General features: G+C 44.6%; 1 protein-coding gene across 15 annotated transcripts in view; it reads right to left on the bottom strand.

The window, feature by feature from the left end:
* The window catches only part of epb41a (erythrocyte membrane protein band 4.1a), a 57,387-nt gene that overhangs the window by 20,799 nt on the left and 21,588 nt on the right, over positions 1–15,000 (bottom strand). For 6 of the 15 annotated variants that reach the window (XM_085263225.1, XM_085263236.1, XM_085263228.1 and 3 more), the window contains exons 8-18: positions 14,244–14,331; positions 13,573–13,725; positions 13,386–13,483; positions 13,130–13,305; positions 11,701–11,942; positions 11,139–11,213; positions 10,454–10,498; positions 8,219–8,281; positions 8,077–8,124; positions 4,130–4,171; positions 3,794–3,964 (exon numbers count right to left, since the gene is read on the bottom strand). In XM_085263225.1, coding sequence (XP_085119351.1) covers positions 3,794–3,964; positions 4,130–4,171; positions 8,077–8,124; positions 8,219–8,281; positions 10,454–10,498; positions 11,139–11,213; positions 11,701–11,942; positions 13,130–13,305; positions 13,386–13,483; positions 13,573–13,725; positions 14,244–14,331 — 1,201 coding nt within the window. Of the gene's footprint in view, positions 1–3,793; positions 3,965–4,129; positions 4,175–8,076; positions 8,125–8,218; positions 8,282–10,453; positions 10,499–11,138; positions 11,214–11,700; positions 11,943–13,129; positions 13,306–13,385; positions 13,484–13,572; positions 13,726–14,243; positions 14,332–15,000 lie in introns of all 15 variants that reach the window. The other 9 variants (XM_085263229.1, XM_085263230.1, XM_085263231.1 and 6 more) reach the window with 9 other exon arrangements.

The following is a 15,000-nucleotide window of genomic DNA, read 5'->3' as shown; positions in this document are numbered from 1 at the left end:
TGGATTTAAAAACATTAAAAACATCAGCACGAGAGCCTCTGAGTCCTGCTTTTTCAGAGGGATCTGCCTTCTGATTATTGTGGATTTGAAGTACAGTATAACCTGCATTGCCAAAAGTATTCACTCACCCCAATCACTGAATTCAGGCGTTCAAGTCGATGCTGTGGCCATAGGTGTATAACATCGAGCACCTAGGCATGTGTAAATGAACTGATTCTTATATAGCGCTTTTCTCCTGGAGTGCTCAAAGCGCTCTGTACAACATGTCACATTCACCCAAACACACTCTGTACTCACTGCTTTCTAACTACACTCACACACATTCAGCAACTTGGGGTTAGTATCTTGCCCAAGGACACTCGACACGCAGACTGGAGGAGCCAGGGCTCGAACCACCAACCTTCCGATCAGTAGGTGACCTGCTCTACCTCCTGAGCTACAGCCACCCCTGTGTACTGCTTCTACACAACTGTGCGCAACAATGGGTCTTGCTCGGGAGCTTAGTGAATCCCAGCGTGGGCCCTGATAGGATCCCACCTCAGTAAGAAGTCCAGTCTCCTTTACTGGTATTATAACAAAGTGGGAAGGACAGCAATTCAGCCACAAAGTGGTAGGTCACATGGTGGCAACATGACTACACACCAGTGCACAAAGCAAGGTCCATAAAAACACGGACGAGCGAGTTTGGTGTGGAAGAGCTTGACACATAGAACACCTTTGGGATAAATGACCTTCTCATCCAACCTCACAAAGGTGCTTCTGGAAGAACGAGAATTCCCACAAACACAATAAGAACAGCCCTTTATACTCACTGTACATGGACACCGGAATTATGGGTAATTATAACAGTAAAGGCTGAACTAACATCATCATAAACCCTATGGATGAATAATTGAATAATTTGTGTGTGAAGGCAGATGAATGAACACTTTTGGCAATACGGTGGATTTCATGGATTCACACTCATGAAACTGCAACTTTCCGGTAATTAAATGGGATTTTTAACAAGTTCAGTTAAACGAGTAACTTAACATCAGGCAGCTACATGTTATATAATCCAAATCTATGAGTAATTATAGATTTGTCCATCCCTGTGAATGTGTACACGCAGCACTGGAGTGGAAGAGCTGACCGCTGCAGTGCCTTTAGTGAAGGCGAATGTCTGTGTCACGAGTCTGAAGAGAACGTTAGAGAACTCATTCCAGGTGAAATACACCGAGTCAGTAAATTTAAAAAATCATCACAATCCTTCACTGGTGAGTAAGAGCCAGTCACCAAAAGATGAAACGGCGTAAAAAGATCACAGGCTGGGGAGTCTGCACGGGGACAGAGCGGGGTCCATCATCGTGGGCTTTAGAGATCTTTGAGATGATGAGAAGGCTATTTTTATTTTTTCATACACTACGTCATAACTCAGCAAAGCACTAATGTGAAATTTAACAGTTTAGCCTGAGGCTTTCAGCAAATATATATATATTTTAAAAATAAAATAAAAAGTGCTGCTATGGCTAGATTTTCAGTAAAATATAATTTCTGAGATAAAAACTGTATCTTCACATTGTGGGTAGAAGAGAAGCCAGAGGGGAATATCGTAACTTTGCTGGCCTCCTCTCTGACCTTCAGTTTATAAACTCACAGGGAAGGATGATGGAAGCTCTTGGGAAGAGGATGGCGTAGCTGGGATTAGCCCAGACGCTACAGAGGAAAGGGAGATGACAGAGATACAGGAAACAAAGAGTGAACAAGGGAACGATGCAGGGTGGAGGAATAAGGATGACGAGGGGTGGGGGAACAGTCCTCTTGGCACCGTTGGCCTTCAGCTTCTTTTCTTGGGTTTTGTAACTGTTGCAGTTTGTATGAGAGTCAGTGGACATGCGCAGATTAACTGAGCCATGCGGCTGGCAGGTCAAGCAAGGTCGCAAAGCTTGAAGCAGCTACACAAAGAGAGGACAAGACAAAGCGCCAAACTAAGTGCTGCTTATACTGATGAACAGAGCTGAACCAAAGATGTTGTTTCATTGAAACAGCACTGGTTCTAGTGGAGGCATGCACACCCATGCAACACCTCTTATTTGTTCATATCAGAGAACAAGCCTGGACGAGGTCTTGGATAGAGTTATCCATGCCATGTGGGCTAATTTACCAGAAGCACCAAACCCCTAAGAAGGCCCAGTAATAAAGGCACCGCGTACAGGACGGTGGTTCCCAGCTTCTGTCACACATTTCATTACATAGAACTGTCCAAAATACAGACGTCCTGCTATGATTCGTAAAACAGTGCAGAAACCTTCACATAACAGTCATGTAATTGTCTAATGTTACTGTGTAATTGTAACGAGCAAATTCTGCAGTGTGTGAAGAAAGCTGCATCAACTCTTTCTACACTACAGTCCCTGATTACAACAGCTACAAGCAGCCAAATGATCTGGCAGCTGTGCAAGCATGAACAATAAGATGACCACACACTGTTTGTGCTGCACGCACTGGCTGCTGGTCAACTCTGCTGCTCCACTCCACCTTTGTTGTCCCAGTTACACAGCTGCACAACCATTTATCATTTATTTATTTATCATGTGTGATTGATTTCTTCTGGAGTTTCCCTTCTCTGAGCTCACACAGATGCCTTTCCTTGCTGGTACCCATGCTGTGCATAAAGCTCTGTAGTACTGTGCAAAGGTCTTAGGGTTTGCTGGTTTGAAGCATAGTGAGTGTGCAGCTGAGCACAAGCCGGGGGAGCTGGCTGACCAATGCTCGTGATATTGTTTGCTCATAAACGCTGCACAGTGCTGGCCTGCTGCAGCGCGGCCACAAAGCACCAGACTACACACCGCCTGTCACTGGGTATGGAAGCGCAGCCGTGGAGATGCTCTCCTGCATAAGCATGCCATCGTCACAGGAAAGGAAGTGTCTGTGCCTGTGGTCACATCGGGCTGAAGCAGTGGAATAACATGGTGAAAGCCAACAGCGCCACCTAGTGGAGGATCAGTGCATGAATTTGGAATCTTTCGCATTCTGATTGGTTAAAAACATATTTTATATTTCTGATCAGAGGCGAGACGTAGCAGAGTACAAATACATACGTAGAGTTTTCAGCTATCTTTCTGCTTCTTTTTCTTTTACACTTTGAGTCCATTTCACAGTCTCTACTTTGTCGTGTCTTTAAAAAGATGAATTAGTACTCTGTTTATTTTTTAACACAAGTATCTGTACTTCTACTCAAGCGACTGTGTCAGCTGTTTGATGCACACTCAGGTGGCAAAAGCATATTGTACACATGTGCTTTGATCATTATCTGTCTCCTGACGCCTGTCATATTATTTTGAACATTTATAATCGTAGGAATACACAGTGTGAATTCTGGAGACTGATTAGTTTGTGTTCATTATTTTTAACATTTATATGGAAACGTAGAGAGAAAAAAGACCGGATTGATACATTTTTAGTCAATGTTGAAGCTTTTAAACACCGATTTTTGCCAGCGTTAGAATCAGAGCATCAGTATGTGCAGAGCGGCTGTTTCAAAGCAGACATTCTGACTTGTCATGGCAAGGAAAACCATCACCAGTCGACAAACACATTAGCAGTGTCTGTGTTATGTCCCTGCATCCCAGGAACACGAGAGTGTGTCAGCGAGCCAGCATGAGCGAGTCTATAGGTGTGAACTGATTTCACTGCTCGATTGCTCTCGACACGTCAGCATGCCTGTCTTGGAAAAGCTTTCACAGGTAACTTTGTGTAATTCACGTGAGTAAAACAAACATGAGCTGCACTGCACCGAGCTCATCGGACTTACTGCTGGTTGGAGCTGACCGTTGATGCTCGCTGTGCGGAAAGGAGAGTTGGTGGAAAGACGCTTATCCCACTCGCTGGGCCGAGACTCCGGTACAGACTCCATGAAACTCCTTTTTAGCTCGCTGATGCTGGTATGGTGCCGCATAATTTCAGTCTGGGTCTTATCCAGGTCCTTCAACAAGGAGGCAAAAGTGAGAGTAGGTTGATGGAAGGAAACAACTACGCTGAAAGGCAACGATTAAGGTTGAGAAGAAAGCAAATGAAAACACAGGGCTGCACTTTCTATAAGTATATATTAAATATTTCAACAGTGCTGGGTCTGCCATGTCCCACTGACCTTTAGAGGCTGTGGAAGAACAGATTTTCCAGACAAACCAAACTGCTTCATGTTAGCAGTAATAAAGGAAGCAGCAGAGCATTACTAATGATTAGTGCGTACTGTTCTGTGGCTCACAAATCATGGTTTGCATCAATGCCAGCAGAAGATGTTTAATGAGGACAAACACAACAATGTCATCTGACAGAAAAAATCCAGATGGCAGCGCTAACACAACCAAAGCAAGATCGGTGGCTGTGTGCACATCCACGCTGGGATGAACGAGCCAAAGCCGGCACACAAAGGAAAAACATGGCCACTGCAAAAAAGTGCAAAACTCATTCTGAGTCATGTCTGCCATTATTCTATACAGTAATGACCGTTGTTTATGTCGGATGTGGGCAGAGATGGAATCGTTCGGTCTTCAGTGGTTAAAGAGTCTCTCTGATGTTTCACTTTCATTCTGACTCCTTTCAGAAAGGAAGACACAGGTGGAGCGCTAATGGCTTTACATCAGCACAAACACACCTGCTTCACCTGCTGTAACTACTTAAGACCTCAGCTTTGAAGTTTTTCATGTGACAGAGCAGGATGAGAGTCTGTTGAATGTAGACACGTCCTGTCATGTGAACAAGTCAGTACGTTCCATGAAAACTGTTAGCTTTGACGTTTCCACGAATCTCCATTTCTTGTTTTTGAGCCACATCAAGAAGATGCCTCTTCTACTCAAACAGAGCTGATCCGAGCAGACTGAAACAGTGTTTCAGAGATCAAGCGGTTTTTCTTTACATAAGGTTGAAAAAAGCCAACAATTTAAATGTCACGTACAGACTGTAGAGAGGGATGACACATTATAAAATCACCAGGCTTAGCCATGCACTGCTGTTAGACACATGACATCTCCTGAGTCCAGGCCAGGATGCTCAACTTCGGAGCCTAATTTTACATATGGATGTTTGATTTGTAGATTAACGAGTATCAGTGCTTCTTGTCATCCCTTTCTTCTGAAATGATGGTGGCAGAATATGATACAGCACAATAGATACAGCAAAGAGAACAACACAAGTCCATTATCACAGACACACAGTGTGTTCAGCATGAGCGCTGCATTAGGGCCATGAAGGACATTCATCATATTAAAAATGTCCTTAACGACCATGAGTAATGACGATGACAGCAAAGTCCAGAGTGTTAAACATCAGACTGTGAGCGTAAACGACTGGGAAACAAATATACTGACTGGAGCCTGTTTACCGCAAAGACTCTGCTTCCTGCTCACTGGGTTGTTGATCAGATACAGTGGATGCAAAAGTATTGGGCCCCCTTGAACTTTCCCACATTTTGTCACATTACAGCCACAAACATGAATCAATGTTATTGGACTTCCAGGTGAAAGACCAACACAAAGTGGTGCACACGTGAGAAGTGGAACGAAAATCAGACATGATTCCAAACATGTTTTACAAATAAATAACTGCAAAGTGGGGTGTGCGTAATTATTCAGCCCCTTTGGTCTGAGTGCAGTCAGTTGCACATAGACGTTGCCTGATGAGTGCTAATGACTACATAGTGCACCTGTGTGTGATCTATGGGGCGATCGTGGCTCAAGAGTTGGGAGTTCGCCTTGTAATTGGAAGGTTGCCGGTTCGAGCCCCGGCTCCAACAGTCTCGGTCGTTGTGTCCTTGGGCAAGACACTTCACCCGTTACCTACTGGTGGTGGTCAGAGGGCCCGGTGGCGCCAGTGTCCGGCAGCCTCGCCTCTGTCAGTGCGCCCCAGGGTGGCTGTGGCTACAATGTAGCTGCCATCACCAGTGTGTGAATGACTGGATAACTGAATGTGTAAGGCACTATACAAATACAGGCCACTTACCAGGCCATCTAATGTCAGTACAAATACAGCTGCTCTGTGACGGCCTCAGAGGTTGTCTAAGAGAACATTGGGAGCAACAACACCATGAAGTCCAAAGAACACACCAGACAGGTCAGGGATAAAGTTATTGAGAAATTTAAAGCAGGCTTAGGCTACAAAAAGATTTCCCAAGCCTTGAACATCCCACGGAGCACTGTTCAAGCCATCATTCAGAAATGGAAGGAGTACGGCACAACTGTAAACCTACCAAGACAAGGCCGTCCACCTAAACTCACAGGCCGAACAAGGACAGCGCTGATCAGAAACGCAGCCAAGAGGCCCATGGTGACTCTGGACGAGCTGCAGAGATCTACAGCTCAGGTGGGGGAATCTGTCCACAGGACAACTATTAGTGGTGCACTGCACAAAGTTGGCCTTTATGGAAGAGTGGCAAGAAGAAAGCCATTGTTAACAGAAAACCATGAGAAGTCCCGTTTGCAGTTTGCCACAAGCCATGTGGGGACACAGCAAACATGTGGAAGAAGCTGCTCTGGTCAGATGAGACCAAAATGCAAAACGCTGTGTGTGAAAACTAACACTGCACATCACTCTGAACACACCATCCCCACTGTCAGATATGGTGGTGGCAGCATCATGCTCTGGGGGGGCTTCTCTTCAGCAGGGACAGGGAAGCTGGTCAGAGTTGATGGGAAGATGGATGGAGCCAAATACAGTTCAATCTTGGAAGAAAACCTCTTGGAGTCTGCAAAAGACTTGAGACTGGGGCGGAGGTTCACCTTCCAGCAGGACAACGACCCTAAACATAAAGCCAGGGCACCAATGGGATGGTTTAAAACAAAACATATCCATGTGTTAGACTGGCCCAGTCAAAGTCCAGATCTAAATCCAATCGAGAATCTGTGGCAAGATCTGAAAACTGCTGTTCACAAACGCTGTCCAGCTAATCTGACTGAGCTGGAGCTGTTTCAAAGAAGAATGAGCAAAGATTTCAGTCTGTAGATGTGCAAAGCTGGTAGAGACAGACCCTAAAAGACTGGCAGCTGGAACTGCAGCAAAAGCTGGTTCTACAAAGTATTGACTCAGGGGCTGAATAATTACGCACACCCCACTTTGCAGTTATTTATTTGTAAAACATGTTTGGAGTCATGTCTGATTTTGGTTCCACTTCTCACGTGTGCACCACTTTGTGTTGGTCTTTCACCTGGAAGTCCAATAACATTGATTCATGTTTGTGGCTGTAATGTGACAAAATGTGGGAAAGTTCAAGGGGGCCCAATACTTTTGCAAGCCACTGTACTTACACCCACTCTTTGGCTGGTGTGAAATGATGAGAGTTTATGGCTGTCAGAAAAGCTTGTTTTCTATCCTTCTTGAAACTGCTTGTTGCATGAAGTCAGTCGAGAACATGTTTTTCTCCTCGAACGTTTTGTGGTTTGCGATCAAATTATCAGTGAAGTTCACTCTTTTTGTCCAAATGAGAGCAGTGATGGTGTCACACATGGAGCTGATATTGGTTAAAAAGTAACATACACGTCTCTCCAGGACTCATATTCACAATCCCCTCGCTTAGCTCCGAATCAAACCTAAAGTGCATTAGCAGGGAGTCCCAGCCTAACACCGAGTGAGTTAAAACTTTACTGATGCTTCAACGTTTCTCTTGTTCCACACTTTTAAGCTCAGAGCTAAGACACTTTATGAATAACTTATAATCGTGACAGTTTTAGTCCCAACTTTAAGGGGAAATTCTTAAAAACAAATTCTAAGACTTTTCATAGGATGTTGTCACCAGGAAACAAACTCTTAGTACTTCAGAGTTTTGTGAATCCGGGCCCAGGAGATGATGTTATACTGGGTCCTCTGATAACCAATGAAAAAGGAATACAGCGCCTTGCTCCTCTCGACCAATCACAGTTTGAAGTGAGTGTTTATGTCGCACTAGAGCTCCAACATTTCATTCTAAGCAACATCACTGACGTAAACCACAGACGGAGGTTGGAAGGACGATGAATGCATACGTTAGTGAACTTTCCTGGAGATGTTTCCCAGTCATCTATCACACGGACAAACACAATGTGAAAGTAAAGTGAAGCTACTTGCATGAGAGTCAGACAGGAAAATGGTGCATGCCAACCCTTTAGGGTTAAACTAGGAAGAACAAAAGACAGAACAAAAGAATGAAAGAACTAAAGAACGGAGCTATGACAGCAAACGACGCTTATTTAAGACTGAAGATACAAACCTCCAACATTAAATTGCTATGTCTGATATAAATTGTTTCACCCTCAAGTTTCTTTGATCTTTTCTGTGGAAATGAGGAAAAAGGAAAACACTGGTTTAACATAAGAACTGGTTCGAACATTTCACATGTGATTCTGAATAGTGTCCCATGAGCACGACTGACCAATGACATGAGCCGTATCAAAAACGAGCTGTGCAATCACAACAACAATGCAGGCTGCAGCCCGACTGCGTCCAGCTCAGTAACGTTAACAACAGTCATGTGTTTGACGCAGCAGGCTGGGACCCAGTTCCTCTCCATCCCCACACTCAGTGAGCTGGTGAAGGCTCTCTTAACTGCACTAAGGCAGAAACACTGGAGATTCTGAGGAACCTCGCTTTTTACAACTAAAACAGGAAGTTGGCTTGCTATCAGCCTCTGCAGTGATTTATACCGCTACCAGCTGAATGCACTGAGATCCATCACCTGTTATTAAATGCACCGATGGTTCAACACTGATCTTATTCTTCTTTCTTAATAGAACTAAATCAATATTTCATTTTGATCATTGCTGACACAGTCAGTGTGAAATATACTGGACACAAACATGGATGGCAGCCTCACAGCATCGTCGGTGCAGATTTAATGTTGGAAGGCTTTATAACCTGATGTGGCAGAGTGTCCACACAGAAATATGTAGGGATCCCAGGGGAACTAGGTCGCATATTTGCTGCACATCTATGGACGGCACATTCTGTGCATGCAAACTGCTGCAGTGGCAGTGCGGTGTGCAGGAAGTGCAGGAGGATGCGTGCCTGTCTCCTGAGTCAGATCTGGAACTAATGCTTTCAAAAAATCAAACACTATTCAGTGACTATTTCAGGTGTCTCGTAGATGGATGAAAATACCTGAATGCCTCTCCATGCCATGAGCCTAGCTCTTTTTAATTTAAATACATCTGCATTCAGTTTAAAACATGTGTGGACAGTCAGAATGGTGAGAAGGCAACATGAAAACATTTCAATCATATTTCAATTTAAAGCCCAAAGAACGTAAGGACATTATGTGAAATGTAAATAAATGTATAAGTAGGATTCAATGATTTTCAACTCTCACATATTTTACTCTCAGCTCAGAAAACAGTATGTTTAAACTGAGACGTCTTAATATTTTATGAAAAATAAGCTCCTTTTGAATTTGATGGCAGAAAAACATCCAAAAACAAGTTGGCATGAGGGCAACACAAGGCTGGAAAAGTCAGTGGTACTAAGAGGAAACAGCTGGCTTGCTACGTCAAGCAACGAAGAAGCCGTGTGTGAATATGATGCAGAAAGGCTAAAGTCGTCTCTGTGCAAAGGTTAATTAAATGGACTAAGGAACCTAGTCCATAGAAACAAAGAGGAGAGGAACCAAAGCCTGCATCCCTGATGGTACGGGGGTTAGGGTACACACACGTTTCAGTGTAACATCTGCTCCTATCCAGATGTTGTTATCATGGAAGAGCTTCATATTTCAGCAGGTCAAACTGCTCGTATTACCACAACATGGCTTCATACTGTCCAGACTGTCCTGAACTATCCAAACCTTGAGAACATTTGGGCCGCCGCGTAATGACAAAACTAAAAACACTCCCGAGCAGCCACAGAGCTCCACAGCATGCTCAGGACAGGCAGCTGCAAAGCTGCAAACACGCTCCTGTCCCAGCTTTGTGCACACGTGTTACATCATATCACACAGAACCAGTGTTTTTCATTCAAATGTGAAAACGTCTCAGTTTAAACATTTTGGTCTTTTATGTTTTACTGTGAATAAAATACCTGTTTATGTTTCCCTCTTTTTCTTTATCCTGACATTTTTGGAACTGGGGCTGTGTCGTCCCGACACATTACACTGGTTATAGGAGCCCACTTTAGAGGCTCACACTTATTTACACATCCAGCACTTACAGATAGAAAGAAAGAAACTACTACAATAATATAATAATAATAACAACAATAATCAAAATAATAACAGTAATAATACGAGAGAGCCACTTTGTCCAAGAGCTGCAGGCAATGAGAGATACAGTTCAAACTTGCAAAGTTGAATGATTTATGATTCAACTTCAGAAAAGCTCAGAGAAAATACAGCAGCATTCACAGGGAAGCAGGCAGCAGAAATAATGAAACAACCAAGGCAGCAAATCACTGTGTCAAAATAAAGAGGAGCTGATGTGTAGCTGATGCAGGGATCACAGCGCAGCAGTGACACGCTAACCTTCCTCACTCGAACCATCTCCATCTTTCTGTCCTGAAGAGAGTGCTGCTCTCCCATCAGAGGAAACACAGGGGAACATGTTACTGCAACTCAGCAAAACTCAGTACACACACGCACACACACACACTCACACACACACACACACACACACTCACACACACACACACACACACACACACACACACACTCACACACACACACACACACACACACACTCACACACACACACACACACTCACACACACACACACACACACACACACACACTCACACACACACACACACACACACACACACACACACACACACACTCACACACACACACACACACACACTCACACACACACACACACACACACACTCACACACACACACACACACTCACACACACACACACACACACACACACACTCACACACACACACACACACTCACACACACACACACACACACACACACACTCACACACACACACTCACACACACACACACACACACACACACACTCACACACACACACACACACACACACACACACACACACACACACACTCACACACACGCACACATACAGATATTTCTTATACACTATACACATATGCAGATCCAGTTATAAAAACGTCTTTAATCTTTAGGTGGTCTGATCCATCATGCAGCAGGTCTGATCATGTACAAGGAAAACAAACCTGGCTTTTTCGTTCTTTTTCCCCATTAGTGATGGCCAAAGACGGGGCATGCCTCCGCTCTCTCCTGCCCACCTTCTAGTACATTAAACAAAACTCACATGCTGAGGATCAACTTCAGGAAAAACAGGACAACAGCCTTCATATAGTTACAACCAAGGGTGAAGTAGCTAGAGCGCTGGTCTGTGTTCACTTTGCAAATGTAAATAAAGTTGTAGTCCAGCGTAGTACAACAGCTCCTACTGAGCACAACTGAAGGCAAGTTAGCATAAACTGACAAGCAGCAGTTCATTTCCAATCAGCATTTTAAACAAAGGACACTGAGTCCACAGGGGCCGTATTTTCCAGGAAGAGAGAGGAGAAAAGCTAAGATGTGATCACTTCATTTATACAAAGTTATACAGGAATTGTGCTGTAGATGTACAGCGCTCACCCAGTGTCTGTCAAGCTGAACCTCTCTCTCCTCTCTGGGTTGCTCTGGTCTTGTGAATCTCAGATTATAAATTATGCTGAGGTATTTTTTCCCAATAATAAGTAGAGTTAAGGCTCGGTGGTAATCCCCTACCTTAATCTCTGGAGTAGACTTGGCACTGTGGCTCTTGACGCTGTCAGTTGTCAGGCATTGTGCCAGTAGCTCTGCCTTTCTGCTGGAATATCGGTGTCCTCTGGGCGTGGAGACATCGTGGTGGTCAGAACGAGGCAGGGTGGGTAGCAGGGGTGACGGGGTGGCCTCCCCAGGTGACACTGGTGACATAACAGGGGCACTGACAGGACGACTGGACTTGTTGTCGGGAGTCGACACCATTGCTAGAATGGAAGAGACGATAGCCTCGCTTTGTTTTTGGAAACCATTCAACAATAATTCTTTATGATGTAATTTATCAATAAACACTACTTGGACCCATTAATGTACCCAAGGGTTTAGGAAGCAAGTCAACTGAATCAGCTCAAAAGTACTCGTACTACAAAAAGCACCCAGTCCGAGTGCACTGTGTGCTGCCACTGTGCTCTTGGCAGCTATCTTTGTGAATCAGTCTTTGTATAGAAATGTCACTCAAATCCTGAAACACATCAAAGCCACCAGCTGACTGTAAAAAGCAAAGAAGCCGACACAGAACACACGTATACACGTGAACGGACTGATTAACCCTCGAAAGCCTAAACCTGTTGCTGGCGTCAAACAGGTGTTTGCAACTTCTTCCAACATCTGTAACTCCTGGACCTCAACTGAAAGAATTACAACAGGTTGTGAAAGCAGCAACTCTGTGCTTTTTAGTCATATTAGGGTCATTACAGTAAACGCATGTACGGCGCCGCAGCAGCCCTGCAAAGATCACGGTCTGCTGAGAGCCTGCCTCCCTCCTCCTGCTCCATCCCCTGCACCTCTTGCATCACAGAGGTGCAGGAGAGGCATTCCTCCTCTGTCCCCTCCTGGCCAGCTGTGTCTCAATCTCAATCACACACACACACACACACACACACACACACACACACACACACACACACACACACACACACACCAATAAATACTTAAATAGAGAAACCTTACGAACACAGGTGCTCACACAGGTGCTCACAGACACACTATCTCGGTCTGCTGCCTCTGAACATGTCTTGTATCATTAGTGTGCTGCTCAGCAACATTTAATTGTTGACCGTTACTCGTGCTCATGTTGGTTGTTGTTGTCTTTCAGCAGGTGATGAAGCAGATTTTCCCTCTTCTTCTGTTAACTTTCTGCCAAATTCTCTTTCTTTTGCCTTTTGTCCGCCGTAACGACCATAATACTACTGAAAAAGCACAGATAATTTCAGGAACTGTTGGAATTTTTCGATTGCACCAGTGGGTCAAGAGTTTTGGCTAAAACCGATGGCAGCATGGGCGCACCCAACCGTTTTATACATACAGGTCTGTTGTCGCTGTTTGCCCAAGGACTCATAGGCCAGACTGAAAAACACGAGTGCAACACAGAGTCCGTCTGTTAGTAAAGGCGTACCTCCATCCAGACTGCGAGAGTTCCTCTTGCTGGAGGAGCGCTGGAAAAGGGGAGCTGGTCTGTCAATCAGAGAGCTAGCCTGTCTGGTCTGCGCCTGAGTCCGACCGCTGTAACGAAACTTCGAGCCCAATGCTAGGAACTTCCTTGGGGTGGTGGCCATCTCAGAGGAGGTCAGCCTGCACATAAGAATATTGATCTTCAGCTCTGAAAAAAGCCACAGCTCCTTCAGAAATGCAGCACGATGAGAATACAACACCTGAAGAAGGTGTGATGTTCGACACACACTTTCCACAGCTTTTTGGCTGCCTTGTAGTTGGGAAGCTTGAATCCAATGGCACTCTCATAATGTTCCACCTGTTAGAACAGACACAAACCTGCTGTGAACAAGACTAACAGACCTTAGAAGGACGAAAAACAAAAAGGACGTTTTTGTGGCGGTTTACCTCGGATGGTCTTATTTTGATGAAGAAGCTGCTTCGTTTGTATGAGACTTTGAGGACTTTGGGCCAGGGGAAACGGTTGATCCTCAGTTTATCTTTGTAAACCATCAGACCACTGGCACAAACCCCCAGTATGATGTCAACTCCATCCAGATCCTAACAGATATTCAGAATGAAAGAAATAACTCCTAAAGCAATGGCAAATAAATAAACAGGAGATACTGAATGATAGAAAGTTTCCAGCCCAGTCAGCACGCAGTGGTCTAAAGGATGCTCCTTGGATCACTACACCTGGTTATGTTTACTTCATCTGGACTGTTAAGCTCTTTTCTGACTGGTGGTGCAACCGACGTGTGCTGCTCCCAAGCATCCACAGGGGGGCAGTATCATCTTCAAAGTGCTCTCCTATATTTATTTTTAATACCTGCTCTGATGTGAGGAGAATGACCTTATTTCTGGTGTGCACACTGTCACACTGCACAGACGCCACAGGGAGCACCACATTCATGCCGACATGTTAGAGGACAGGTTCTCTGTGAAGTACGTGAACTACCTGCTCCCAAAGTTAGCATGGAAAACAAGGGTGAATCACTACTCACTATTTATTGATTGGAGCAGTTAAAAATAGTCTATAAGGAAGAACAGGAATAATAAGAGCAGCTGAGGATGCTCACCTTGGCCTGGTGGAGGTCCACTCCATACATGGAAAGTTTCTTGGCATTCTCCAGGAACATCAGATCTGCCTGCGCTGGGCTCATGGATCTGCGATGGCACCCCAAAGAAATCCAAAATCTTTAGCTTCTGTGACACTGACTGAATCCACACTTGGATGTTAAATGTGTAACGGCGTCAGCTGCTTTACTACATGTTTCACTTTAGAAACAAGTGTTTCCACTGCAGCTGCCTCCACCAGTGTGTGAATGTGAGAGTGAACTGTACAGCGCTTTGAGGGCCCTGAAAAGTGCTGTATAAATGCAATCCATTATTATTATTCCATGACGCTCACACACAACTTGACCGTTCAATTATTTCTGATGTTTGTTAGCTTAACTTCCCTGTCTGCAAAGACACATGTCACATGTTAGTGATGCTGCGGACGTTTCCGTCTATCGCATGTGACCGATCGACGGTTTCGCACAAACCTGAGATACTGACAAGTTTTTTATCTGGACGTGGACATAATGTGCAAACTCTCAGCTTTCATTTGAAGGTATTCACATCCAAATTGGATGAAGGGTTTATGAGCGTCAGCTCCTTAACATGTGCCACCCACTTTTTACAGGGACCAAAAGTAATTGGACAGTTGATTGACAGGCTACTTCATGTGCAGGTGTGGGTGATTACGCCGTTACGTCATTATCAATTAAGCAGATAAAAGGCCTGGAGGTGATTTGAGTGAACAGAACAGACAACATGTGGTCAGAGGAGCTC

The sequence above is a fragment of the Mchenga conophoros genome, linkage group LG22 (assembly GCF_057382185.1).
Source record: "Mchenga conophoros isolate Kocher_MC1m ecotype Shallow Benthic linkage group LG22, M_conophoros_male_GT1.1, whole genome shotgun sequence".
Classification (NCBI taxonomy): Eukaryota; Metazoa; Chordata; class Actinopteri; order Cichliformes; family Cichlidae; genus Mchenga; species Mchenga conophoros.
The sequence above is the reverse complement of the archived record's forward strand: the minus strand, read 5'-3'. Positions and strand labels throughout refer to the sequence as shown.